The 23,373-nt window shown below is 35.2% G+C and overlaps 1 protein-coding gene across 3 annotated transcripts in view; it reads right to left on the bottom strand.

Annotated features, from left to right (window-relative positions):
* Positions 1-8,952: 8,952 nt before the first annotated feature.
* Positions 8,953-23,373, bottom strand: part of LOC131070578 (uncharacterized) — a 35,566-nt gene continuing 21,145 nt past the window's right edge. For all 3 annotated transcript variants that reach the window (XM_058006159.2, XM_058006158.2, XM_058006157.2), the window contains exons 10-11: positions 11,915-11,996; positions 8,953-11,771 (exon numbers count right to left, since the gene is read on the bottom strand). In XM_058006159.2, coding sequence (XP_057862142.2) covers positions 9,286-11,771; positions 11,915-11,996 — 2,568 coding nt within the window. In that variant the 3' untranslated portion in view covers positions 8,953-9,285. The remainder of the gene's footprint in view (positions 11,772-11,914; positions 11,997-23,373) is intronic.

The raw sequence follows: 23,373 nt of genomic DNA, 5'->3' as shown, positions 1-23,373 counted from the left end.
TTGTTGCACTATTCTCCTTGACTCATCAAGGCTTATATCAATATCATCAAAGTTCACCTCCATAAATATGGAGGCGGCTATCTATTCATGCTCCAATTCATCAATTCCCATTTTATTTGTTTCTACCTTCTCCTGACATTCCTTCATCTTCATTTTGATCCAAAAACCTTTTAATTTGCGAGATTTTATAAATTCATCATTTGCCATAAATTGGGTATATGATATCATCATTTAATTATCCACTTGTTTCAAAGGAGAAGGCTTATGCACTTCTACTCGATCATCAAGCACTTGAGTTGTGTTATCCTCTCTTGGAGGTGACCTTAGAGTTTGGTCAACCTCTTCTTTTGGACCTAGTTGACACATTATCTCTGCCACTTCCTTAATATCTCCTACCTCTTCTATAATCTCAAAGTATTGTACAAGAGGGGGTTAATCATCAACTCTTCGCTTCTTTGATGGTGACTTTTGTGGTAGGTTAAGTGGTGGCATCTGACTAAGGATATGGCTCAACAATTTTGATCCCTTTTGCTTTGAGTGCTTGCAGTTTTGGGGGCTCATAAGCTAGTCTCTCTTCCCCTATTGAGGATTTCCCATCCAATTTTTAAAAATTGCCACATAAGATTAATTTTTATAATAGGATAATTTTCCTCTACATAAAAACTAAGGAAGTTGGGCTCCCATTCCCTTCTCTCATTTTCTTTCTCCATTAGAACTACCCACTTCTTCCTTCTCTAGAGAACTTCAGCTAAATTAGGACAATTCCTTTTTATATCTTCCTCATAATATGCATCATGATCATAACCTGCTCTTTTCAAATTCTCTTTCCTCAACCAATTAACATATCCCTCGGGATCAAATGTTGGCAAAACACCAAATTTCAAATTCTACCTGGCCTTCAGATGATTATGAACTTGTTCTAACATATTTGATCTAATAGCAAAATAAATAAATAAAATTGTAAAATGAGGCAAGAAAGTTCCCTTCTTCTATTTCGTCATGCTCTCCTTTTCCTTCCACATTAGTTGCCACATAAATTCTAAAAATGAAAGCCTGGGAAGAACAAATCGGGGCAATATATGGGGTGTTTGTGGGCAACCATAAAGTTTGGTAATACTATAGTCAGAGTAAATGAACTAGTCACCAGAATTACGGGTGTGACCTTTTGCCTATGCCTCCTATCCACTAGTCTCAATAACATTACTATTTTAGGTGGTAGCCTCTCCAGAAAATATTCCAACACAACCATTATCTTTATCACAAAGTAATCATAAAAGGTCACGTAATCTACATTTTGGCACTTGTTGTTCCATACATATTTCTAACATTGCACTGTTATCCTTTTATTCCTATTATTATCCATTTGCAACCTCAACCTTTTATCCCATGCAAACTCGTTCTAATACAAAATCATGTGACATAAGAGGGAGTAATGTTTAAAAGTAATTACTTTATCATTCTCCCTTACTCTCATGAATTCTTCATCCAATTCCATAAAAATATGAGGCAAAATCAAACTCAATGTTCACTTCAGGATGTTAGATCCTCATTGCCGTACACATCAATTCAATTGGCATCCTTTCTTCGCTATGCCTCCCCATAACCTGGCATAATGCATGGTAGGTCCTGGCAAAGTATCTCTCAAAATTTTCAACCAAAAAGGGTTCTTGCTCACTAAAAGGGATTTACATTCTCATGTTATTACATCCCTTCTTTCTATACATTGGGATTTCATCCTTAAAGTTTTTATGAGCCTCTTGCATTCTTCCTTGAGCTTATCAAAATTAATCTACACTAGGGATTCCCTATTCAACATAAAGGTGTCAACAATTGTCATTTTGTCCAAAGCCACTAGTGTTGAGTGATCACTTCATTTGATTACTTTAGGAACAAGGTGATAGAACTTTGCCAAAACCCTAATCAGGTCTACATCAATAAACACATTCGAGACAACCAGCTTGCCCAAATCATAGGTCCAAGGGTTTGACACAAGGGCATCTCTTTCTCTATTACCATAAAAATACTTAAATAGCTCCCATCCTAAAATTGAAATGTCTCCATGTTGACCTTTCTCACAATAATCCTTAAACACCTTCTTACTTCATTTATCATCTAATTCTGGCAAGATATCTAAGATGTCTTGTTGTAATAGCATTTTCTTCTCTTTAGACCTAGATGCTTCACTACCCTTTGCCATTTTGTCCAAATAAAGATAGCTAGGGTTTGTGTTTTAACTAATTTTGATTATCCCAATCAACAATTCTGACAAATAAAGCAGGAAATTCACCTTATATCACCTATAGGAGAGAATAAAGTACTTACTAGTTTTTTCGCTCCCCAAAACCCTAGTGTTGAAGTGAGTCGTCGAAAATTGCCTTCACAATTTGCAAAGCTCCTTGAATTCAATCTTCAAATGCAAAATGACCAAAAATATTGATCAAATGAGCATTTCATTAATGGGATTGCAAGTTTACTACAGTCATGGCTTCATTAAATTCAAATCATGTGAACAACTGCTAAACTTGATAGTCGTGTTGTTTTTTAAATTTCATCTGATCATCTATTTTTATCAACGGATTAGATTGTCTCAATGGATTTTGACTTGATGATTCATTATTTATATTCCACCATCCTTTTCCTAATGTTTGGGAGACCTTTTCCCTTTCTCGCTTGGATTTTTCAACGTTTAGTCTTTTGACGGCACATTGTGTTTTTTTCTACTTCCCGTGTGTGCTAAACAAGAGCTTGGAGAATAGTTGCGAGAACATGGGATGACACTATGACTAAAGTCGTGAATTTTGCATGTGAAAATTGTGTTACTAAGTGTAGACACCTAAAATTGTCTTGTCTAATTAAATAAATATTTATTTATTTAATTATTTTAGCCTAATTCTTCTATTAATTAAATAAATCTTTATTTATTTAATTAATTCATTTATCCTCTTCTAGCCTTATTTCTCATTTAAATAAATACATTTATTTATTTAAATTATCATTTTCCTAAATTAAATGAATATTTTATTTATTTAATTGATCCCACTTCTTCTATTAATTAAATAAATCTTTATTTATTTAATTATTTGATTAACCTTTTCTACCCATGACACATGTCATTCATCTCTTAATTCCTACATTACCTACCCTCTCATTATTTTCTTATTTCCTCTACCTATCCTCTAATCATAGCCGACCATTTATGTTTTACACCTCTCAATCTTATCCCTCCATTTCTTATAGTGTCTTATATATAAGGAGATGCTTCCTTCATTATCAACCCTAATCAAGCCTTCTACGCTTTCAAATTTTCACATGTGATCAAGCCTACTTGCAACCACATTTCCGTTCTTTGTTGAGCTCTTGTGCACACATAAAATCTGAGAGCAAATCTATCAAGCAAGATCAATGGAGATAGGAAGAATGGAGATCCAAACCCTATTGGACATGTGATGGTATAATCTTTGTGATTTTATTTGATTTACATTGTCTTCGGTAATCTTCATATGTTATGGTGGATCTTTGTTGTTGTTAGGCTAGGGTTTTGTGGTTGAATTCATTTAGTCTTTCAATATTGTTGTTTTCATTTTTACCATAAACACTAAGAAATGAATGTCCATTAGGGGCATGTAGCCATAGGAGACTAGATGAAAAGGTTGAGTCCTAACACGTGGGGCTAGTAAGTTTCTGACTTAGGCACACTTAAGTTATAACTTAAAATATTATTAACCATATATAACAAGTCAACCTCAAATTAAAAGTTTTGAACGCTAAGTCATGAAAGGCTCAATACTTTGGGGTTTTAGGGCTTATTAAAAGGATTTTCAAAAGCAATATACACACTCCAAACCTTTAAAATTTGACAATCCCAACAATAACTATTTATAATAGGAGCAATTAAGTCTATGGTAACAAATTTCATGATTTATATGTAAGGATGGCAAAGATGTATCATTGGCACTTAAATCAAAAGGCATCATAGATATGATTGGCTCTTTCCTTTTCATTTCCATTCTTTCAACCATTCATTTACATTATTTTCCATATGTGTTTAATTAAGCAAGAATAATATACCCATTTTATCTAAGTCCTTTATCCTTTGTAGCCTAATGTTTGCATTAATTTATATCAAGTACCATACAATATATTAAATGATATAGATGTAGATGAATTGATAATAAAAGTATATTTCTAAATCATTGTCACACATGTTAGCATCACTTGGCTTAGGAAAAGGAAATCAACTATATATGGATGAGTCCATATAAAGCAATGATATATTATAAGTTTCAAGGTCAAACTTGTACTACCAAACATCTTAAAGTGTGAATTTTAATGTATCCTATTCATCGCCAAATAAAACATTAACATGATTTGGGGCTTTTTTTAGATTCTTTTTGTTTTTGTTTTCCTTTATTATGGTGTTCTTTATGTTTTGAAAATTCTTTGAAAAGTTGATCAATGATTTGACAGTGACTATATAGATTAGGATACTCCACTTGTATTACAAATCTCTGGTTCTTAGTATTGAATTCTAAAAGTTGGAGAAGATTGGAAAGTGGCATCCATGGCATCATGGGCTACTCGATAACTTGATATATGCTAATATTAGAGATGTCACATGGAATGATAAATCAATATTAAGTGGTTTAACATTGTTAGGAAGCCAAATAAGACCCGTAGACTATCTAACAATATTGCTTGAAACCTTTGATGGTTAACATCTGATCTTTCCATATTGATTCTATTTACTTGTAACTTTTGTTCAAACAATCTTCACTACATATATTCAAATTAGATTGTTATCAACTAGGGCATATCTTACATGTACATCCCCATATTACACAATAATATATTAAGATAAGTGCTTTTGAATAACTTGTGGAGTAGGTAACACATTAGGCACAAATGAAATCTTAGAACAATTTATATTAATGGAGCTCAAGTATGATTTTGTTGACAACTATGTATGATTAACATCAAATAGACTTGAGCAAGAGTGAAAATACCCCTAGATAGTCTTTTAGGCTAGCCATCCACTCTACAGAGAAAGAAAAGGGGGAAGACTTGAGCAAGAGTGAAAATACCCCTAGACAGTCTTTTAGGCTAGCCATCCACTCTACAGAGAAAGGAAAGTCGAAGAACCTTGTGGATTACAAGATTGAGGATGAGGCGGAACTGGGTACTGAAGAGAAGGAAAGGAAGAGTGTTGAAATAACAAAGGGAGGCATAAAGAAGAGGAGAGGGAAACCTCTATGAATGATGATAGCTCCATTCATATTTTGGAGAGCCCAACTGACCTCACTGAGGATATGATTCTTGACAAAATGGAAATGAACAAACCATAAGCAAAAGGGACCTATAACTCCCAACTGGAAGGGACCTGTTCTGTATGTAAGATGAATGCCACTGAGTTGGAGAAGGTTAAAGCCAAGGTCTTTGATCTTGAAAGGAAACTGGGGAGTGTTTCCCAGTTCAACCTAAGGGTTATGCATAGCTCAACCGCCTCCTTGTGTTTAATGCAAAAGAAGATCTTGGGAGATAACGAAGAAGAGGAGGGAAATTACAAGGAGCTATTCAAGTTCCTTACTAAGGATTGGTTCAATGTTCTTCACCAGGCGGGCAGTTCAAGGATGGTAGCTAAGGGTGTTTTATATATAATTTTTGTTGTTGATGTTGCTAATGTTGTTTCTGGCCGCAGAAGGCCCTCTGTTAAGACTTTCTTTCTTATTTTGATATTGTTTATGTTTATGGCCATAGGTGACCTGGCATTAAGAATTTCAATAGGATGGATAGATCGTTGGACAAGTATTCCAAAGATGATAGCTCTTTATATGTTGTTGATAGGTAAATTTTGATATTAGTTGGTTGTTAATGTGTTGCTATTGCTTTTTTGTTAACTTTTGCCTGTTGGGTTGTTATAGGGACAGTATCCTTGTTTTGCTGCTTTTTAATATGAAAAACATCAAATAGATATGTAAATTAGATTCCAAAGGGAATTTTGTTGAGTACTTTATAGTTGATCAATTACATCCTTTAAGGTGCTCATTCAATCAGCTTAAGTGTAGGATACATTAGAAATTGTGGCATAATTGAATATCAAGCCATTTATTAATTATGTTAACCCCCTTCATGACAATTATATGAATTAAATGCCTTGTGGAATGCAAGTTGAATTGGAAGTGTACCCTTGACAACAACTCAAGGTTCCTTAGGAGAAAAAATAATATCAGCAATATAAACATCAAGTGAAAATGTTCGCCAAGGATCAAAAGATATGTGACTAGGAACTCTAAACAAGTCCAAACTATCCAAAAAGCTGGGGCCCAAAAAAAATTGTAAGACTATGTGCCACTATCATGAATGAATAATTAAATATACAAGTTAGACCGATGCAATATTCTAGTAATAAAAAGTGAATCAAAATTCACTTATCAACAAGATTTCATTAGTTTGATACCCACTGTTAGCAACGACTTAACATATAAAGATGCATTGTTAGAACTATCAGAGTCATCGATGAACAATTCCTTACTAAGAGCACAAATATCAACATATAATGGAGGTTGTCGGTATTGGCATAGAATGATGATTAAGTTGTGGTGTTAGTTGTTCTTGGCACAAGGTTCAAATCCCAGTAGAGTGGTGTTGTTGAGTGTTTATATTGAGGATGAGGTCCCCCACTTGTAATCTCACTAATTCATAACTCCAAGTCAAAAATATTTATACCTTTTAAAAAAATAATAATAACTACATAAACAATCAACTTGAGATGTTAAAAAATTAACATCATAATGCAAAGCATGATATAATAAAGCACAAGGCAATTTAAAAGTATGAGAGGTTAAATAAATATCATAAGCCACAACATTAATGGAAAAAAGTAGCTCACACAACACTATTCCTAGGCTCCTGATGAGAATCACACTATAAGAACATGAACCAAAGGATTTGGAGGTAGTTCTAGCATTAGGCTCAACATCACCATGAATACAAAAAGAAAAAAAGAATCGAATCACATCACATAAGATTATCTCTACATGTATCAAATAAATATAGAGTTTAAGAGCTAGGTTGCTATAATAGCCAAGTGAAGTCTCCGTCACAAAACAATATGGAGTCTCCGTCACAAAACAATATGGACTCTCCGTAAATTTGGCTAGGAAAGAGGAAAACACTTCCGGCTAACTATCAAGTAAGAAAAAAGCACAAGGGAGGTTGGTGGATAAAGATTAAAAAAATAATAATAAACCATGATAACCCAAGCCCTAATTCATATAAAGCAATGAAATGCAAATGATATAAGATACAAATTCTAACTTGAAATGACAAATGCAAGTGATCAAAAATATCGAAATGAAAAAAATTAAAAAATTTGAGGTTGTATAACTCTAGATGAATTTGAATGTCAAGTTCACCAAAAATATACAAATATAGATAGTAATTGCATAAAAATCCTTGGTTTAAAAATATCGAAATAAAAAAAAATTAAAAAATTGAGGTTGTAGAACTCTAGATGAATTTGAATGTTGAGTTCACCAAAAATATACAAATATAGATAGTAATTGCATAAAAATCCTTAAGATATAAAAATAAAAAACTCATTAGATAGCCCTCAGATTGAAGACTTGGGACTTATCATGTTACTGAAATAAATGCACAAAATTTTAATAAATAAATGGAACTTAGATCTCGGTTATAACACGAGAAAATTAGGTCATATCAGACAGTTGCATATAAAAGCTATAGGTGACTCTGAAATAATTCCACAACTATAGAATCACCCTCTGCAACTACAGTATAATCACGTGATTACGGTATCAATCATGTAACTAAGGAATCATACAGTGTGCCTATAATGCAATACAGATGTCACGCTCCTATGATAATGAAAAGTGTACTCCCTGCTAGGTGTTAGATGTGCACTAAAAATGTTTGTTTACTATTCCAATGAGATAAGGTTTGTCTTTAAATACATCATCCTAACCAATTCAAGTGTTCTATCGACTCTAACGGCCAAATAATGGGTAGATTTGAAGGCCAAAAGTAAAATTTAAAATCACACCACAAAACTATATCAATTCTACATGGGTGTCTAAACCAAACTGATGGCAATGTAAACTAACTGGGGATCAGGCCTGCGCACCTTGTAAAAGAATGCAGATAGAATTGAGCTACAATCTAGTTATTTGCCAACTTTCCCATTGTAAAATTGTTTTTCACAATAGTCATTATATTAAGGGACGCACGGGTCAACGGGAGTCCAATACAAACGATACTATAAAACAAATACCTTTGATATATAAGCAAACACCTGTGATGCTAGTTAATTTAAAATGTGGAGAAGTGCAATTACAATTTTATCTATATATATATATATATATATGGCAAATGAGACCATGTTAATGATTCAAGTTTCAATTGCCGGTTATATATATTTGAGGTGGAGACGATCAATGATTATGACCCCATTACTTGCAATTTGCTAACGATATCAAAAAAAAAATCAATGCTCCCCACTCAAAAAAATAAATTTGTCCGTTATACCAGACATGCTAAAACTCCATCTCGACTCGGAAGGAAGTACTGAGAGGCTAAAAATTCTATCCAAATAGAAGGCTTCCATCGCATAAAACCTGTAGTACGCTCAAAACTTCTGACTAGCAAATAGACACTCTTGTATAAACAGCCAAAAAAGCTCTTTCTTCAAATTTTACTTAATATTCACTCCATCCAAAATTCCAGACTTGAGCCATTAACAACTTCTGAGTATTATATGAAAATATTTAAATTATATTGAAAGAAATACATGCAATTTTGCTGGTCATGAGCTCCAAGAAAATTCCAATCGCAGCTGCAACTCAAGCATGGCTCAATTCCAAGCAACACTACAATTACATTATACACATTGTTTTCATATCAAATACACATAATTGATGCAACAGAAAAATAAAATGCTTAGAACCCAAAAGCCTGGCAGACAATTTCTATTAAGAAGGAAGTAGTGCAACATCTGCTAAAGTAAATAAATTTCAAACATTCTGCATGCCTAAAGAAAATTCAGTATCTACAAAACCAAGAACGTAGTATACAAGAGGCTTCTCAAATTAGAATCACAGCCCCCTCAATGATATAAAGGCTTCTCAAAGAAGAAACACAAGGCCTCTTAGAAAAAGGGAACCTACAGGCTATTGCCCACGTTTCTCTCTGCTTGTAACCAATAAAATGATATTACTCAAGCACATTTGTACCAACACTCAAGCTTCCATAGCCCTATAAACAGACTTAACATTATCCATAACCCATGTTCCTTCCAGGATATTGACTAACAGGGAGTGCCCCAGCTGGCTGCCTCTTTGATTCTTTTGCAAACAGTGAGTCCATTGATGGTCCATCATTACCCATCACAACTGCATGCTGACTTCCATCAGTTGTAACACTGAACTCATGTGAGGCACCTAAATTTGGTCTGAATGACTGGTTATGAGCCATTCCATGGGTAGTGTGACTGGAATGAGAATGAAATGGTAGACCTTGCATAGAATGTATAGGAATTTCAGGTGTGAAGGGACCAGCAATATGATGTGGATAGTTTGATGGAAGGCCACGAGGACCATGAGGCATTTGGTCAGGAATAAAAGGGAAGTTGTTTATTGAAGAAAGCCCTCTTTGTGGCACTGGAACAGGCTGCATAAAATGATTTGGTGGAAACCCATGTGGCCTCAAAGAATTATAAACTGTCTGATTCATGTGAGGACCATTATGAAGTGGATACAACATTTGCCCGGATTGTTCTTGAGAAAAGGGTCTTCCAGGCAAATGCTCTGACCAAACTTCCGGGGCAGGATGCTGTTGCTCTGGGGAGCTGCCATGATCAAACAACTTCATCTGCCTACTTTGGGGAGGTGGTTGATGATTAATCTGCTGCTGCACAGTCATTGCATTAATAGCTCCTAAATTTGGATCATAGGGCCCAGGACCATGATGATAGGGAAAGAATGCAGGTGGTGGCCGAGAGTGTGGGCCAGGAAAAGAATGTGACAATGGAACATCTGCTAGCCCTAGCAACTGCTGCTGTGCAAGATGAGATGCATGTGAGGGCAAGCCAAATAACTGATGGTTCCCACTTTTGTTACCAAAGTTATCTTGAACGCCACCACCTGACTGATTGGAAGAATTGGTAAATGGTGAATGTAAAGCACCTACCATGTCATTCAGGGAGATTCTAGACTCCAAAACAGGGGCATCACCACCATGGTAATGCTGACCAACTGCCCCATGACCTCTTTTATTTTGATCTTCATATCTACTCTTCTCATCTGTAAAAATGGGGAGCTTTTGAGCAATCTCTGGTGCTGATCTTGGAACATCCGAGAAAATAAAATTTTCAGACATTTGAGGCCCAGTTATGTTTGTCCTTAGCAATTCATCAAAGATAGGTAGAGAAGCTGAGTTCCCATTCCTTGATCTTCCAAGAAGCATCGGTCTTCCGTCATGGGTTAATTTTGTATCGAAAGAGTCGTTCTTTCCCATGAATGAATTCCCAGTTGGAATGGTCCCTGCATCAGAAATAGGTTTTTTGCTCCCTGGATCAAATAGGCCTCTTATGATTGAATTCCTGTCCTGAAACCCACTAGCTTCCAAAACATCACCTCCTAAATTAGAATTCAAATTACTTGAATATTCTCCCTTCTCTGCTGTGTTTGATACAGACTTCTGTCTGCTGATCCCAAAAGGTGCAAAGTTTCTGTTGCCAATAGCCTTTGCATTTTCAAAATGAGAGTTGCCAATATTGCTCTGGTTACCATTATTTATACTAGACCACAGATCTTGATCTCGTCCATATCCATTGTCAGCTAGAGACAGTTCTTGTGATTGTAAACCTGAAATTTTATCATCTTCCACATTTATTTTCCCTGATGATGGAAACGTGTCAAATTTACCAAAATGTGATTCAAATTCTGAATTTGAAGGAAAAAAATTCCTGTTCAATGACAAGCCAAATGATGAATCCACTCTACCATCTTCTACAACTGAATCATTAGAGTGTGTATGCAGGAGATTAGGCTGTTTAACAGAAACAGGAGCATCAGCAGAACGCAACTCCTTCATGAATTGTTTTCCAAACAGAAATTCTAGTGTCTGGGCTCCTGTTTTCTCTGGAGTTTCATTCTTCTCAGCATAACCAGAATTCTCATGACTTATTTCTTTCATGGGGATGATGTGCCTTTCCTCATGATATTGCATCCTTGGTGACTTCTGGTCTTTTATGTTTGTTCCTTTCTGTAACAATGACAGCAGATGTTGAGAAGCATGATTATCCATGCTTAAGCTTTGCTCATTGGTTAAGGGGTTCCCCTCTAAAAGGGTGTGATTTTCTTCAGAATAATTTGGCACCTTGGAAACACTTTCAGTTGCTTGAGCAATGATGGATTGTTCTAGGTCTTCACACGTAAGAACATTGAGTTGCGGGCCAACAGAATCAGATTTATGATTTCTACCCACCCGGAATTGGCCCATTTCATCATGAACTGTTGGTTTCACAACAGCTGTCATTACCTTTTCAACATCCTCCAAGGACGGCCCATTAGGCATTGGGAGCACTTTGCACGTGTTTCTGAGAGGAAAAATAGAACTCAAAGGACTATTTGGGGGTTCATCCACTTGCACTTTATCTTCAATGGGAGTAATTGGAGTCGTATTGATTTCACTCTTTGAAAATAATGACAGTATATCTGATGCATTGTGAACAGGCATGCCACCACTAGGCTTCTCCTCTGACAAAAGCAAAAACAATTAAGTGCACAGTAGAACATAATTATATAAATCAACAGACTACCTACTTAGAAAGGGAATGTATCTTCCTATCTTTCCATTATTGCTTTTACAGTTACTGCAAACCTTGCTAGCTTAAGCATACCTTCTGTATGAAACCAGCGAGCAAACTTGGAACTTTTGGGTGCCCTTTTATCATCTCCAGTTCCACTAATCACCTCAGTGTGCTGTTACAAATAAAGGGATAAAAATAATCAAATTAGAGATTAGATCAAAAGCAATTTAGTAAGCACATCATGAATGTCAACATAGGATTCCTCATTATCTATTAATAAAGAAAGTATACTAAAGAATAAATAGCTAACAACACAACTACAAAAAGAGCATTGCCCAAGAAGGCCCACATTACAATCCTTAAAATTTAAATTGACAGCATAAAGATCTCTTCCACGTTAATGAAGCTGCCTTGAACAAAAACCTCTAGCAATATGAAACATAAAATCAAACAATCACGATAACTCAGATTTATAACATTATTGGCAATTCTACTATTTGAATGAAAAAATGAGGCAATAATATGAAAAAACTAAATGTCTGTCATTTCATAGGTTTTACACCTGTCTTCAATGAGTTAGAAATCACCGCATATGTCTTATCTGACAAGACATTGAAGAGGCTTTGTTTAAAGCACGAGGTTTTCAAAGTGAATGAAATTTGAAGAACAAAAATTGACACAGTTTTTCCCCAAATCTATGTTCTTCAAAGATCATGAACTTTAAGAAACTTATGCTCTAAACAAGGGTTTATTTTATACTCACTAAATAACAAAGATAAATAAACAACCTTGTTTCCCTAATTACTAGCTTGTTTTCAAGCATATTTATTATTTGTTGTACAAGTTTGGGAAAAGAAAAAGAAAAAAATACAAAATACAAGATTTCTGAGTATTATTGACTAGTTGAACGGTACATACAAAAGCACGCATAATATCTTGTCATGCTATCATGAATGTATATCAATATTACATGCACACATACATATGGATATACATGCATACATATGAATACATATATTTATATACATGCATACATATGAATGCACATATATTTATCTACATACTTCAGAGGATGTTTATCTTGCTAAATTCACTATTTCAAAAGATGTGTATCTGAAAAGTGTTATTATTGTTGTCAATCACTATATAAGTACTTGGTAATGTGATAATTTATCAAGATTTAACTACATAGTTTCAAGACAGTCTTCATCGACCCATATTTCAGGAACAATGGTTCACAAGAACCCATTTCTAATGACCATGAATTAATGTCTTAGTACTTGCTTGTTATCAGACATCAGTCCAATGTCAAGAAGATGGCTTTCTGGGGTGGAATTTTGAAGGGCCAGTTAAAACTAATTTCCCAATGTCATTCAAGCATGGTCTTGCAAGCAATTAAGATGATTCTAGGCAATGATTTCCTTGATCTGGAGTATAGGTACAAGACACTCTGCGGTGGCCTCCTTCCTAGCGTGGCTCTTAGATACAGAGGACTGTGAAATGGCTAGACAATTGATGGTTGCAATTGTTTGGTCAAAGTGGTTAAGGGGCCTGACCCAGTGACTAGGGCAAGCGATGACCAATGTTGTCTTATGGCCTCATGAGAGACGATAGCCAAGGTTATACTATCACTTTGATAGCCCTCATGCCTCTTCCTCATTTAGGAGATAGGAATGAACGAGGTAACATGACGGGTATCGAAAACCTAAAAGGTGAGTTGGGCCTGCTACCAAACAAGGGATGGTGATGGTGCGTGGGGAACTAGGGGAGCCAGGCAAATCATCAAGCGGCGAAAGAGTAAGGTGAAAGAATAGAAGTTGGCAGACCTATTTTGCGGAGTCACAGGTTTTGTTTGGCATTGGCTTTTGCCATTTTTTGTTGTTAACATTTGTGAATGACAATATAATTCTTTGCACTATGGCATCACATTGTATCCGGATGTGGCCCCATTTTGCCACTTTTATTAATCAAAAAAAATTGTAAGAGGACACAAAAGAGTTCTTTTGCACATCTCAAAATGTCGGAACATGCATTTGTATGGTGGAAAAGTTATATAGCTAATTTAGTAAGAAAGAAAAGCACTATCATGTCAAATTGGAAAGCATTTTAAGGATTTGCTTCGTAGGAATTTTATCCGATTGGACATAAGACTGACCAAAAGATTAATCATATATAAAATCTTCTCCATACATAGATAAAATCCTCTCCACAATCATATCTTCAAACGTATAACTCACAAAATCAAACCATTCAAATATTCATCTTTATAACTGCTTTCACATACCCCATGTTTCTAACTTTAATTCTAAACTTATTTGTCATCCAGCACTTTTTCTACAAGATCTTTGTCACTCATCTTCCTTTTCTTTTTGTGCTGCAACCTCTTCCCTTAAAGTAATGATCCTATCATTTTCTTCTGGAGGTCCAGAACTCAGAGCATGCAAAGGATTGCTAGCTCTGTCATTTTTTATCTTAAAGACAGGTAACACATCAGCCAGCATGGCTCCCAAGGAGTCAATTATATTCTCTGATGATTCAGATCCATGTATACTAATTGTTTCTAGCTTTTCCATTATGCTAGTATAACCTGTAACTGGTGCATCATTTTCTTCCTTGTGATTTTTGTGCAAACTTCCTTTTTATTCAGGATGCTTCTGCTTCTTTTTCCCTTTTCTAGTGCTATATGTTGTCATTTGACCCATTTCCATCAGTTCATTATTTTCATTCATTTCATCTTGATGCAAGTATTTTTCCTCGAGAAGATAATTGCCTCTCAATTTCTTCATTACCACTTCCCTCTGGGTTTCTGGAGACTTTCCATCCATACTTGTATGTTTTCCCAGGTTTTTTGTTGATGTGTTGCTCTCTGATGAAGAGTATTGATTTTGAGGACTGTAGTATTTTGCCTTACTGGTCGTTTTCTTGATTTCTTGTGGATATTTAGTTTTTTTCCAAGCTACCACAAAATATCTCGACTTGAATTTGTGATTTTGTGTAGAGTGCAAATACAACAATTCTCTTCAACTGTCTCTGTTTGCATCTGTTGAGTAAACATGGTGTAGACAAATAAGTGCGTTTTAAAAATTGTACAAGTTTATCCTAAAATAGCCTATTTCTTTAATTATATTAAGAGAAAAGGGAACATTATTTTCAAGTGCCTGAAGTAGATTTATTACATTGTATTGTGCTTTTATTTTGTATTTTTACAGTTTGACTTTAGGTTGCAGCACTGCTAACTAGAGTATAACTACTTTTTTATGTTGCCTCCTTAACGCTAGGTTTCATTTGTATCATTCTAAAGAATATGGCTTCTGCAAGTAGAACCCGTGGCAAACCAAGGGATTTGGAAACATGAGACACTAGGTGCAAGGTGAGGATTACTTGCATCCATTGCACTAAGCCTGAGAACAGTGGCATAAATTGGCTCAAATATCATTTTACATGGATCCCTCGCCGAGATGTTGGGCCATGTGAAGTAGCTAGTCCAGATGTTGAGAGAGAAGTGAAAGCACTCATTGCAGCATATGAGCAAAGGAAAAGAGGGAAAAAAAAGAACATCAAAGGCAATGACAACCCCAATCCTATGGGGGGCTCTTCTTCCATTGAACCACAGATATGAGGATCCAAAAGTGTGGGGAGACATAATTCTAGCTTTTTTGTTCCTCATAACAATCCAAGTGAACAACCTTCATTGGAAGGTATTGAATGGAATAGAGAATTGCAACATGACACAAAGTTGGCATCTGCAAGATTTCGATACTACAATAATATTTTGTTCAATGTTGCTTTTAGTCCTTACTGGGAACAATTGGTTAATGCATTGACCATGGCAGGTAAAGGGTTCAAGGCCCCAAGTTATAATGAGTAAAGTTGGCCATTATTGCAACATGAGGTCGAAAACACACACCCACTGATAAATACTACACCATTTTATCTGATGGGTGACAGATGGCAAAAATAGGACACTCATCGTCTCTTTGGTGACTTCAATGAGACAACTAGTATTTTTAAAATTGGTTGATGTCTCCAATGAAATAAAAAATGCACAGACCTCGTGCAACATGTTGGATGAGGTAGTGGTGGAAGTGGAAGTGCAAAATGTAATTCAAATTATGACTGACAATGCAACTTCATATGTGGCAGCCATTATTATTTTGGAGCCCTTGTCTTGTCCACTGGGTTGACCTACTCTTTGAGGACATAGGGAAAACTAGCTGGGTAAATAATGTGGTCGAAAATGCCAGGAATATCACAAAGTACACCTACAATCACACATGGGTCTTAAATCTTATGACAGGGCACACTAATGGTAAGGAACTTGTGCAATCAAGAGACACAAACTTTGCTACTAATTTTCTCACCTTGCAAAGTATATTAGCTACAATGCCCAACCTTAAGCACATGTTTGTGAGTGAAAAAGGATTAGAGTCCTTATTGTAGAAAGCTGAAATAGAGAAGATCATGAAAAACATTTTTTATGATCTCGTGGAGGAGATCATCAATGTAAATTTTCAAACTTCTGTTTCTATTTATTTTTTTCATTTTCTAATATTACAATTTGTTGATTTTGTTTAACTTTGATATTTAGGTGTCAAAACCATTGGTTATGGTTTCTATGATTAGTGAATGGGGAACAAAACCCCATGGGATATCTATACAAAGCCATGGACAAGACCAAAGAGACTATTTAGCATTTGTATGGATCAAACGTGACCAAATATGAACACATATGGAGCATAATTGATTGGACGTGGAACGGACAACTCTAACAAAATATTCATGCTGCTACCTACTATTTGAACCCCAAGTTTTGCTTCTCCCCTACTTTCAAAGCAGATGCAAAGGTTCTTCTTGGCCTCAACAAATGTATTCACAGATCGATTGATGATGAGAACCTTCAAGACCTCATAATGATAAGATACAAAGTTATAAAAAGGTCGAGGGGGCATTGTTTTCTTCAAAATTTTGCAATCATAGGAGAGCCAATTTGCAACACATTTTTACTATTTATTTTTAATTGTTAAGTTTATTAAAATTCTTAATAAGTTATAATGGCAATTTGTTATCCTTACAGATTTGTGATGGGAATATTATGGTGTCACAATGCCTAATCTTCAAAAGCTTTCCATCTGCATTTTGTCTCAGCTTTGTAGTGCTTCTGGTTGTGAGCACAACTAGAGTGTGTTTTAGGCCGTTCACACAAAGAAGCGCAAAAGGTTGACTTAAAGCACTTGAATGACCTTGTCTATGTGTGATACAACCTTCAGTTGCATGAAAAGAAGTTACAAGGGCAAAGTTCACATAAAGCAATCTTGATGACATTCATCCATATTCAAATTGGATTGCTAAGCCTAATGATGATGATGTGGATCCATTGTGTTAACTAATGATGAGTTAGCTGATTTAGAGAGAGCAGCAGCTGAATTGCAAAAGACAAGGTTGGTCAGTCATTAAGGGCAAGTTCCTCACATTCACAGTTTGATGCTATCACTATGGATGAGGCACTTGTTGAGGCTCCTATTGAGGATTTTGCAACTGTACCATATACTTGAGCAAAACCCACACAACAGCAACAAATTTTTATGAGCTTTTGGTCGTAGATGAAATCATATCATAACTTGAAATGCATATGTATTCAAAGGTGAACTTGATTTTTGGTCTATGATAAGTACTAAACTCAAATTTTCATTTATATATGATGGAAATTAGTAATATGTTCTACGAATTCGTATGTGTGTATTTTTGAAGAATATTTTAAAAATTTGTGTATTTTCAAATGTTAAATAAATTTGCCAAATTTTTCCCCAAGCTTTTAGCGGGTCCCAGGTTTCTAAAAATTTTGGGCTGCTATGTTATTGCCAAGTCCGAATTTTGCAAGTGTGCTATACCCAAGGTGGTAGACAAACTATGCAAGACTATACTACTAAATATAAAAGGCAAGTTGTGTTGATGGTCATGGACGTGGAAGAGATATTTCTCACGACATTATCTCAAAGGGGTCTACGCACTTGCATTTGGAAGGTGCTCACTACAGAATCCAGTAGAATTGGATGAAGCTTCCCTGTAGAAAAGGAGAGAAGAAAACAAATAAAGAGGATTCTTCCAAGAAAAAACAAATCCAAAATCAGCCCAAGAAAGATAAGGGGTAATCCTTCAAGAAAATTTATTGGAAGTGTAATAATAATAAAGCTGCTGTACATCAATGGAAGGATCCAAAGAATCATTGTAGTCATTGTAATGAAAAATGAACACCTAGATGCTGAGTGTTAGAAATTACATCCTTAGAATAAAACTAGAGACTCAAAAAAATCCACGTTAACACTACAAGAGGAACTAGAATAGAGATAAATATCTTTTAATGGGCCCACTGATGATGAAAATTTAGAATCTTGGCTTAAAAAAATGGAGGTTTAGTGTTCATAATGTAAGTGAGGCACAAAAGATCTTCTTTTTGCACATATCAAAATGTCAAACCATGCACTCATATGTCTTCCAAGCAGAGAAAGAGCCAAAGACAGGCCAAGAAAGACAAGGGATTGGTACTTCAAAAAAAGTAATTGGAAGCGTAAGAAAACAAATATTGTTGCACACCAATGTAAGGATCCAAAGCATCATTGTCGTCATTGTAGCATAGATGGACAAGTAGATGCTAAGGGTTGGGAATTACATCATAAGAATAAATCTTAAGACTCGAAAAATCCACAGTACTCTAGAATAGGAAGTAGAAGTACAGGCTAGTTCCTATGTAAGTGGTATGTTTGGATGCATGGTTACCAACACAATGAAAATGGACTAACAACTTGATGAGATGAACATTCTTTTTCTACTTAAAACTGCAAGTAGTGAAACAAAGGTTAATGCACTAGTAGATCACAATTCACAATGCAATTTAATTTCTGATGAATTCGTTAAGAAGCTTCGTCTATAAATGTATGATTGTCGTCATCCAAATCCATTAGATTGGTTGAAAATGATATGGAAATATAAGTAGAAAAAGAGGGGCAATTTTCGGTTCAGAGTATAAGTTCAAACATAGATGATGTGGATGAAGATGCAATTCCTCTTGATGTTTTTGATATAATACATAGTAATCCTGACTTGTGATAAAGAATTGAATAAATTAAAAAATGAAAAATAAAAAATTGATAAGGAGGAATAGCAAAATAGGAAGGTCATGAATGGAATTCAATATAACATAAAGGAGCATCAAAGCAAAGCCAAAGTTGCAATAGTAAGTTCAAAACAAACTATCAAATTAATTCAAGAATCTAAACAAGTTTGTTTACTTGTCTTCAAAGATAAACAAGAAGATGGATTCGGTATTTCTACAATGACTAACTCTAAAGTAAGAGGCTTGGATGAAGTCTTGTCATTTTTATATGAAGTGTTCTATGAACCCAAGGGGTTGCCACGAAAAAGTAAACTTAAGTGCGAAATCAACTCCTACACATCCTACACAAAAATCATTTACTAAACATTGGCTTGTATCGACAATCACCACTACAAACCAATGTGATCATGAAACAATATCAAGAGCTATTGAAGCACGAAGCCATTCGCCCAAGTACATCACCATGTGATTCACCTATCACAATGGTAAACAAAAAGAATGGTTCTTGGAGAATGTGTATTGACTACAAGGCATTGAATAAGATCACCATAAAGCATAAATATCATTTTCCAAGGATAAATGATCTGTTGGACCAACTACAACATGCAAAGTGCTTCACAAAGTTGGATCTCAAATCTGGTTACCACCAAGTTCACATGAAATACAACAACTATACGACTACTTCTGAAACAAAGCAAGGTCTTTATGAATGGTTAGTTCTTCCATTATTCTGTGTAATGCACTCTCAACTTTTATTAAGCTAATGAATGATGGGCAAAGGGATTTCATAGATCCATGGGTAATTGTAAATCTATATGATATTCTCATTTTAAGTGCAACATGGGAAGAACATCTCATATATATTAAGCATGTCTTGCAGTCTTAAAAGAAAACCAGTTTCTATGTAAAAAAAAAATAAGAGTTTGATGAGAAGCCTTTTGTAATGTCCCCATTTCAGATTTACCATAATTTAGTCTTGAGACATCAATTTTAAATTAAAATGATAATATAAACATAACTTTATTAAAACTGAGCATACATTTCTTTATATATTGGATTTAAAATTTAAGAATGATTCAGACAGTAGAACTTATCTTGGTAACTCTCCCTGACTGAACAGCTATATTACATTGACAGATCTTCTCCTTCATTTATATTCATAAACATGGATAGCTCTCCAGCCGAAAGGATAGCATCTTTTGGAAATTGATGAGACATGACTCCTCATGATTGGACTTCTCAAAATGAAACGACTCCTTAGAAGAGTCAGCCTAGTTCCATCACTGTCCTTTAATTATAATTGTTGTTTTCATTCTTATTACGAATGCGATCTTAACTTTTACAGTATGTATATATTGACTGTTGCTCCTTCAATTACTACAAATATATACACATGATATTTGCTACTAACTGAGAGTATTTAATATTCCCGATATATTCTGTTGAGTATATGTAAGTTTCACCATTGTTGATCGACCAGATCTGATCCCCTTATTTGATACAAAACTTGTAATGGTGATGATCTAATGATTGCCGTAATCGGGCTATCACTGTTACAGATCTTACTTCTTTGATTCTTGCAATTAGTGTGGATATTGTCTCTGCCTATTGATTCTTTCTAACATGCACGGAAGATCTTATTGATTGGCGGAATCACCCACTTCGCCTGCCTGAGCACTTTATTAGAAATAAATAAAATAGTCATTCACAAATCCCTTTTTGTTCGAAGTGGAAGTGAATGCCTTCACAAATCTTCCAAATGGAAGGATAAGTCACGTCATAAAGGTCATGACTTATGTCTATTCATAACCGCCTTCTTTCCTTAACTAATCTCAACCTTCCGTATGTGATTAGCCATTTCTTAACCTCTGGTTAGTCTCCTTACTTATCGCTGTCTTCAGGATAATGGATTGCTGTCATCAATACTCTTCATAATATAAATCGCTGTCTTAATATTGTGCTTCTTTAGATATCGCTGTTTGATGGCATTCTTCCCTTAATCAATATTGTTTGATATAAGGTGTTGCTAAGTGATTCTTGGTCGATCCTTGATATGCAATGATAATTAATATGAGGCAATCCGATAGTTTATTTGATTGTGATTAGTCATTTCTTAACCTCTGGTTAGTCTCCTTACTTATCGCTGTCTTCAGGATAATGGATTGCTGTCATCAATACTCTTCATAATATAAATCGCTGTCTTAATATCATGCTTCTTTAGATATCTCTGTTTGATATAAGGTGTTGCTAAGTGATTCTTGGTCAATCCTTGATATGCAATGATAATTAATATGAGGCAATCCAATAGTTTATTTGATTGTCATCGTGGGATACTAATCATCCAATTAGCGACAATCTTCTTCTTCTTTTATGCCGTGATAGACTATATAATTTGTTTGTTCTATAATCACTTCCTAGACGATTCAATACTTATGTGTTATGGCATCAAATGACTACTTGTGTGGGCAATAATATTTCTGAAGATTATTATATTGGCAGCATAGGAAATGATATGCCTGTGAATGGAGACAAGAGGTGATGTGGCTCATTGAGTGGATTGTATTTCAATTTTGGAAGAATTTGGAAGGACTTTATATTGTTGCAAGGGAGACCATTCTGACATGCGTCAGATCTGGTCTGTCACAAAGATCACCATTTGATATGATAGATACTTATAAATAGTAGCAGCCACCAAAATCAAGGAACCGGTGAGTTGAGAAATTTCCATTTGTGTGTTCTTGGGTCCTTCCATTATCTTCAGCCACCAGACATTAAGAAGGGAGAAGTGGGGCCCGCAAGGACTTGAGCAAAAGCCCCAAGGGTAAATATCAGCTCAAGGATTAAAAACAGAAATAATATTTTCAATACAAGTGGCAGATCATGGGATTGGAAATAACAGAAAATATTCCCTGTGTGAGGTATAGCATCTATATTATATGTGAATCGTTTAATGCATCTGAAATTAGTCAAAAGGCTTCCTGTATAAGGAATGGGTTTTATATATATATTTTACATTTTAATTGTATTATTATTTATTATTAAATTCTATTTTAGAGTGGGCATTATCATATTTTGATTGTTTATATGGGGACATCACACCTTTCACATATTTAAGACATGCAGTTGGAGAAGAGTTCAAAGTAGATCCTTCTAAGGTGAAAGCTATTGTAAATTGACCTACACCTTGTCATAGAAACTAAAAGTATTGTACGTACAAAAGGATATTTATTTCAACCTTCTCTTCTATAGCCTTACCTCCTCAACAAGTTGCTCCCATCCAAAGCAGCATTCAAGTGTTGAAATACTTGATTGCCTAATTTGCAGCAACCTTTTTGAGGTAGAAATCTATGCTCCCTGAGGACACATCCTCTGCCAAAAATGACCCAACCTCCCAAAGGAATGTTTCGGGATAAAGGGATGGATAGGAAATGTCTCCATTCTGTCCCTTTTTTTTCCAAAAATAAATAGGAAACATCCCGTGTCTTTTCTTTTTAAGGTGCCTCTGGGTACATCAGGCCCAGGTGCTTTATCCTGCCATTTTTTATATATCAAAAATAACAACGTCTATAGATAGTAATTCACACTGCCACCATCTCTCTGCTGAGCCCACCCACAATGTATCAAAAAGAGGATGAGTGGGCCCACACGGACCCCCGCAACTTTAAAGTAAACATAAACCTAAAACGGCCCCAAAAACAACTAAAAGCAAAAAAGCAATCTCATTTTGACATTTTCCAATTTGTGAAGATAAAGAGTGCATGGCAGTGAGGAGGAAAACACCAGTGAACAGGATGCAACAAAGCATCAAATCTAGATCATTTGAGGTATTTTTAACACCCATCATTCATTTTTTCAAATTCCTTTGCATGTTTTTTTTAATTTTTTGAAGATTACAAACACTTAGTGAGGGGTTTTTTATGTGAGAGAGTGAAGAGGTTGAAATTTATTTTTAACAAAAACTGGAGGTCATAGAAGTATGGATGCCAATAGGGGTTCTTCTAGAAGTTAAGAGTGCTATAGGGACTATGAGTTCAAGTAACACATTTGATTGCTCTTTTGAACTCAAAAATATGCAAAAGGCCCATTTAATCAAAAAAAATCTCTCTTACAATTTGCAATGTGCACAGACAAAGACAAGAAAAAAAAAATCAGGGATAAGGAAGTATGAATATTCCATTTGTGCAAGAAAGACTATAGGGGCAGCTGTATATGAGTTTATTCTCATCTTTAGTGGATCTAAGGGTAAAAGGTTGTGAAAAAATATTCCTATCTCAGAAGGATGAGGTAACTATATTGCACATGCAGTGAGAGGCAAGAAATAAGGGAATTCCAATAGAGACTATGCAGTCTAGCGTGTCATTGCCTACCAAAACCATAAATGTTAATAGTCAAAAGAGAGTGTTCTACTACTACCAAGGGAAAGAAAAAAAGTACTACC

The sequence above is a fragment of the Cryptomeria japonica genome, chromosome 8 (assembly GCF_030272615.1).
Source record: "Cryptomeria japonica chromosome 8, Sugi_1.0, whole genome shotgun sequence".
Classification (NCBI taxonomy): domain Eukaryota; kingdom Viridiplantae; phylum Streptophyta; class Pinopsida; order Cupressales; family Cupressaceae; genus Cryptomeria; species Cryptomeria japonica.
The sequence above is the reverse complement of the archived record's forward strand: the minus strand, read 5'-3'. Positions and strand labels throughout refer to the sequence as shown.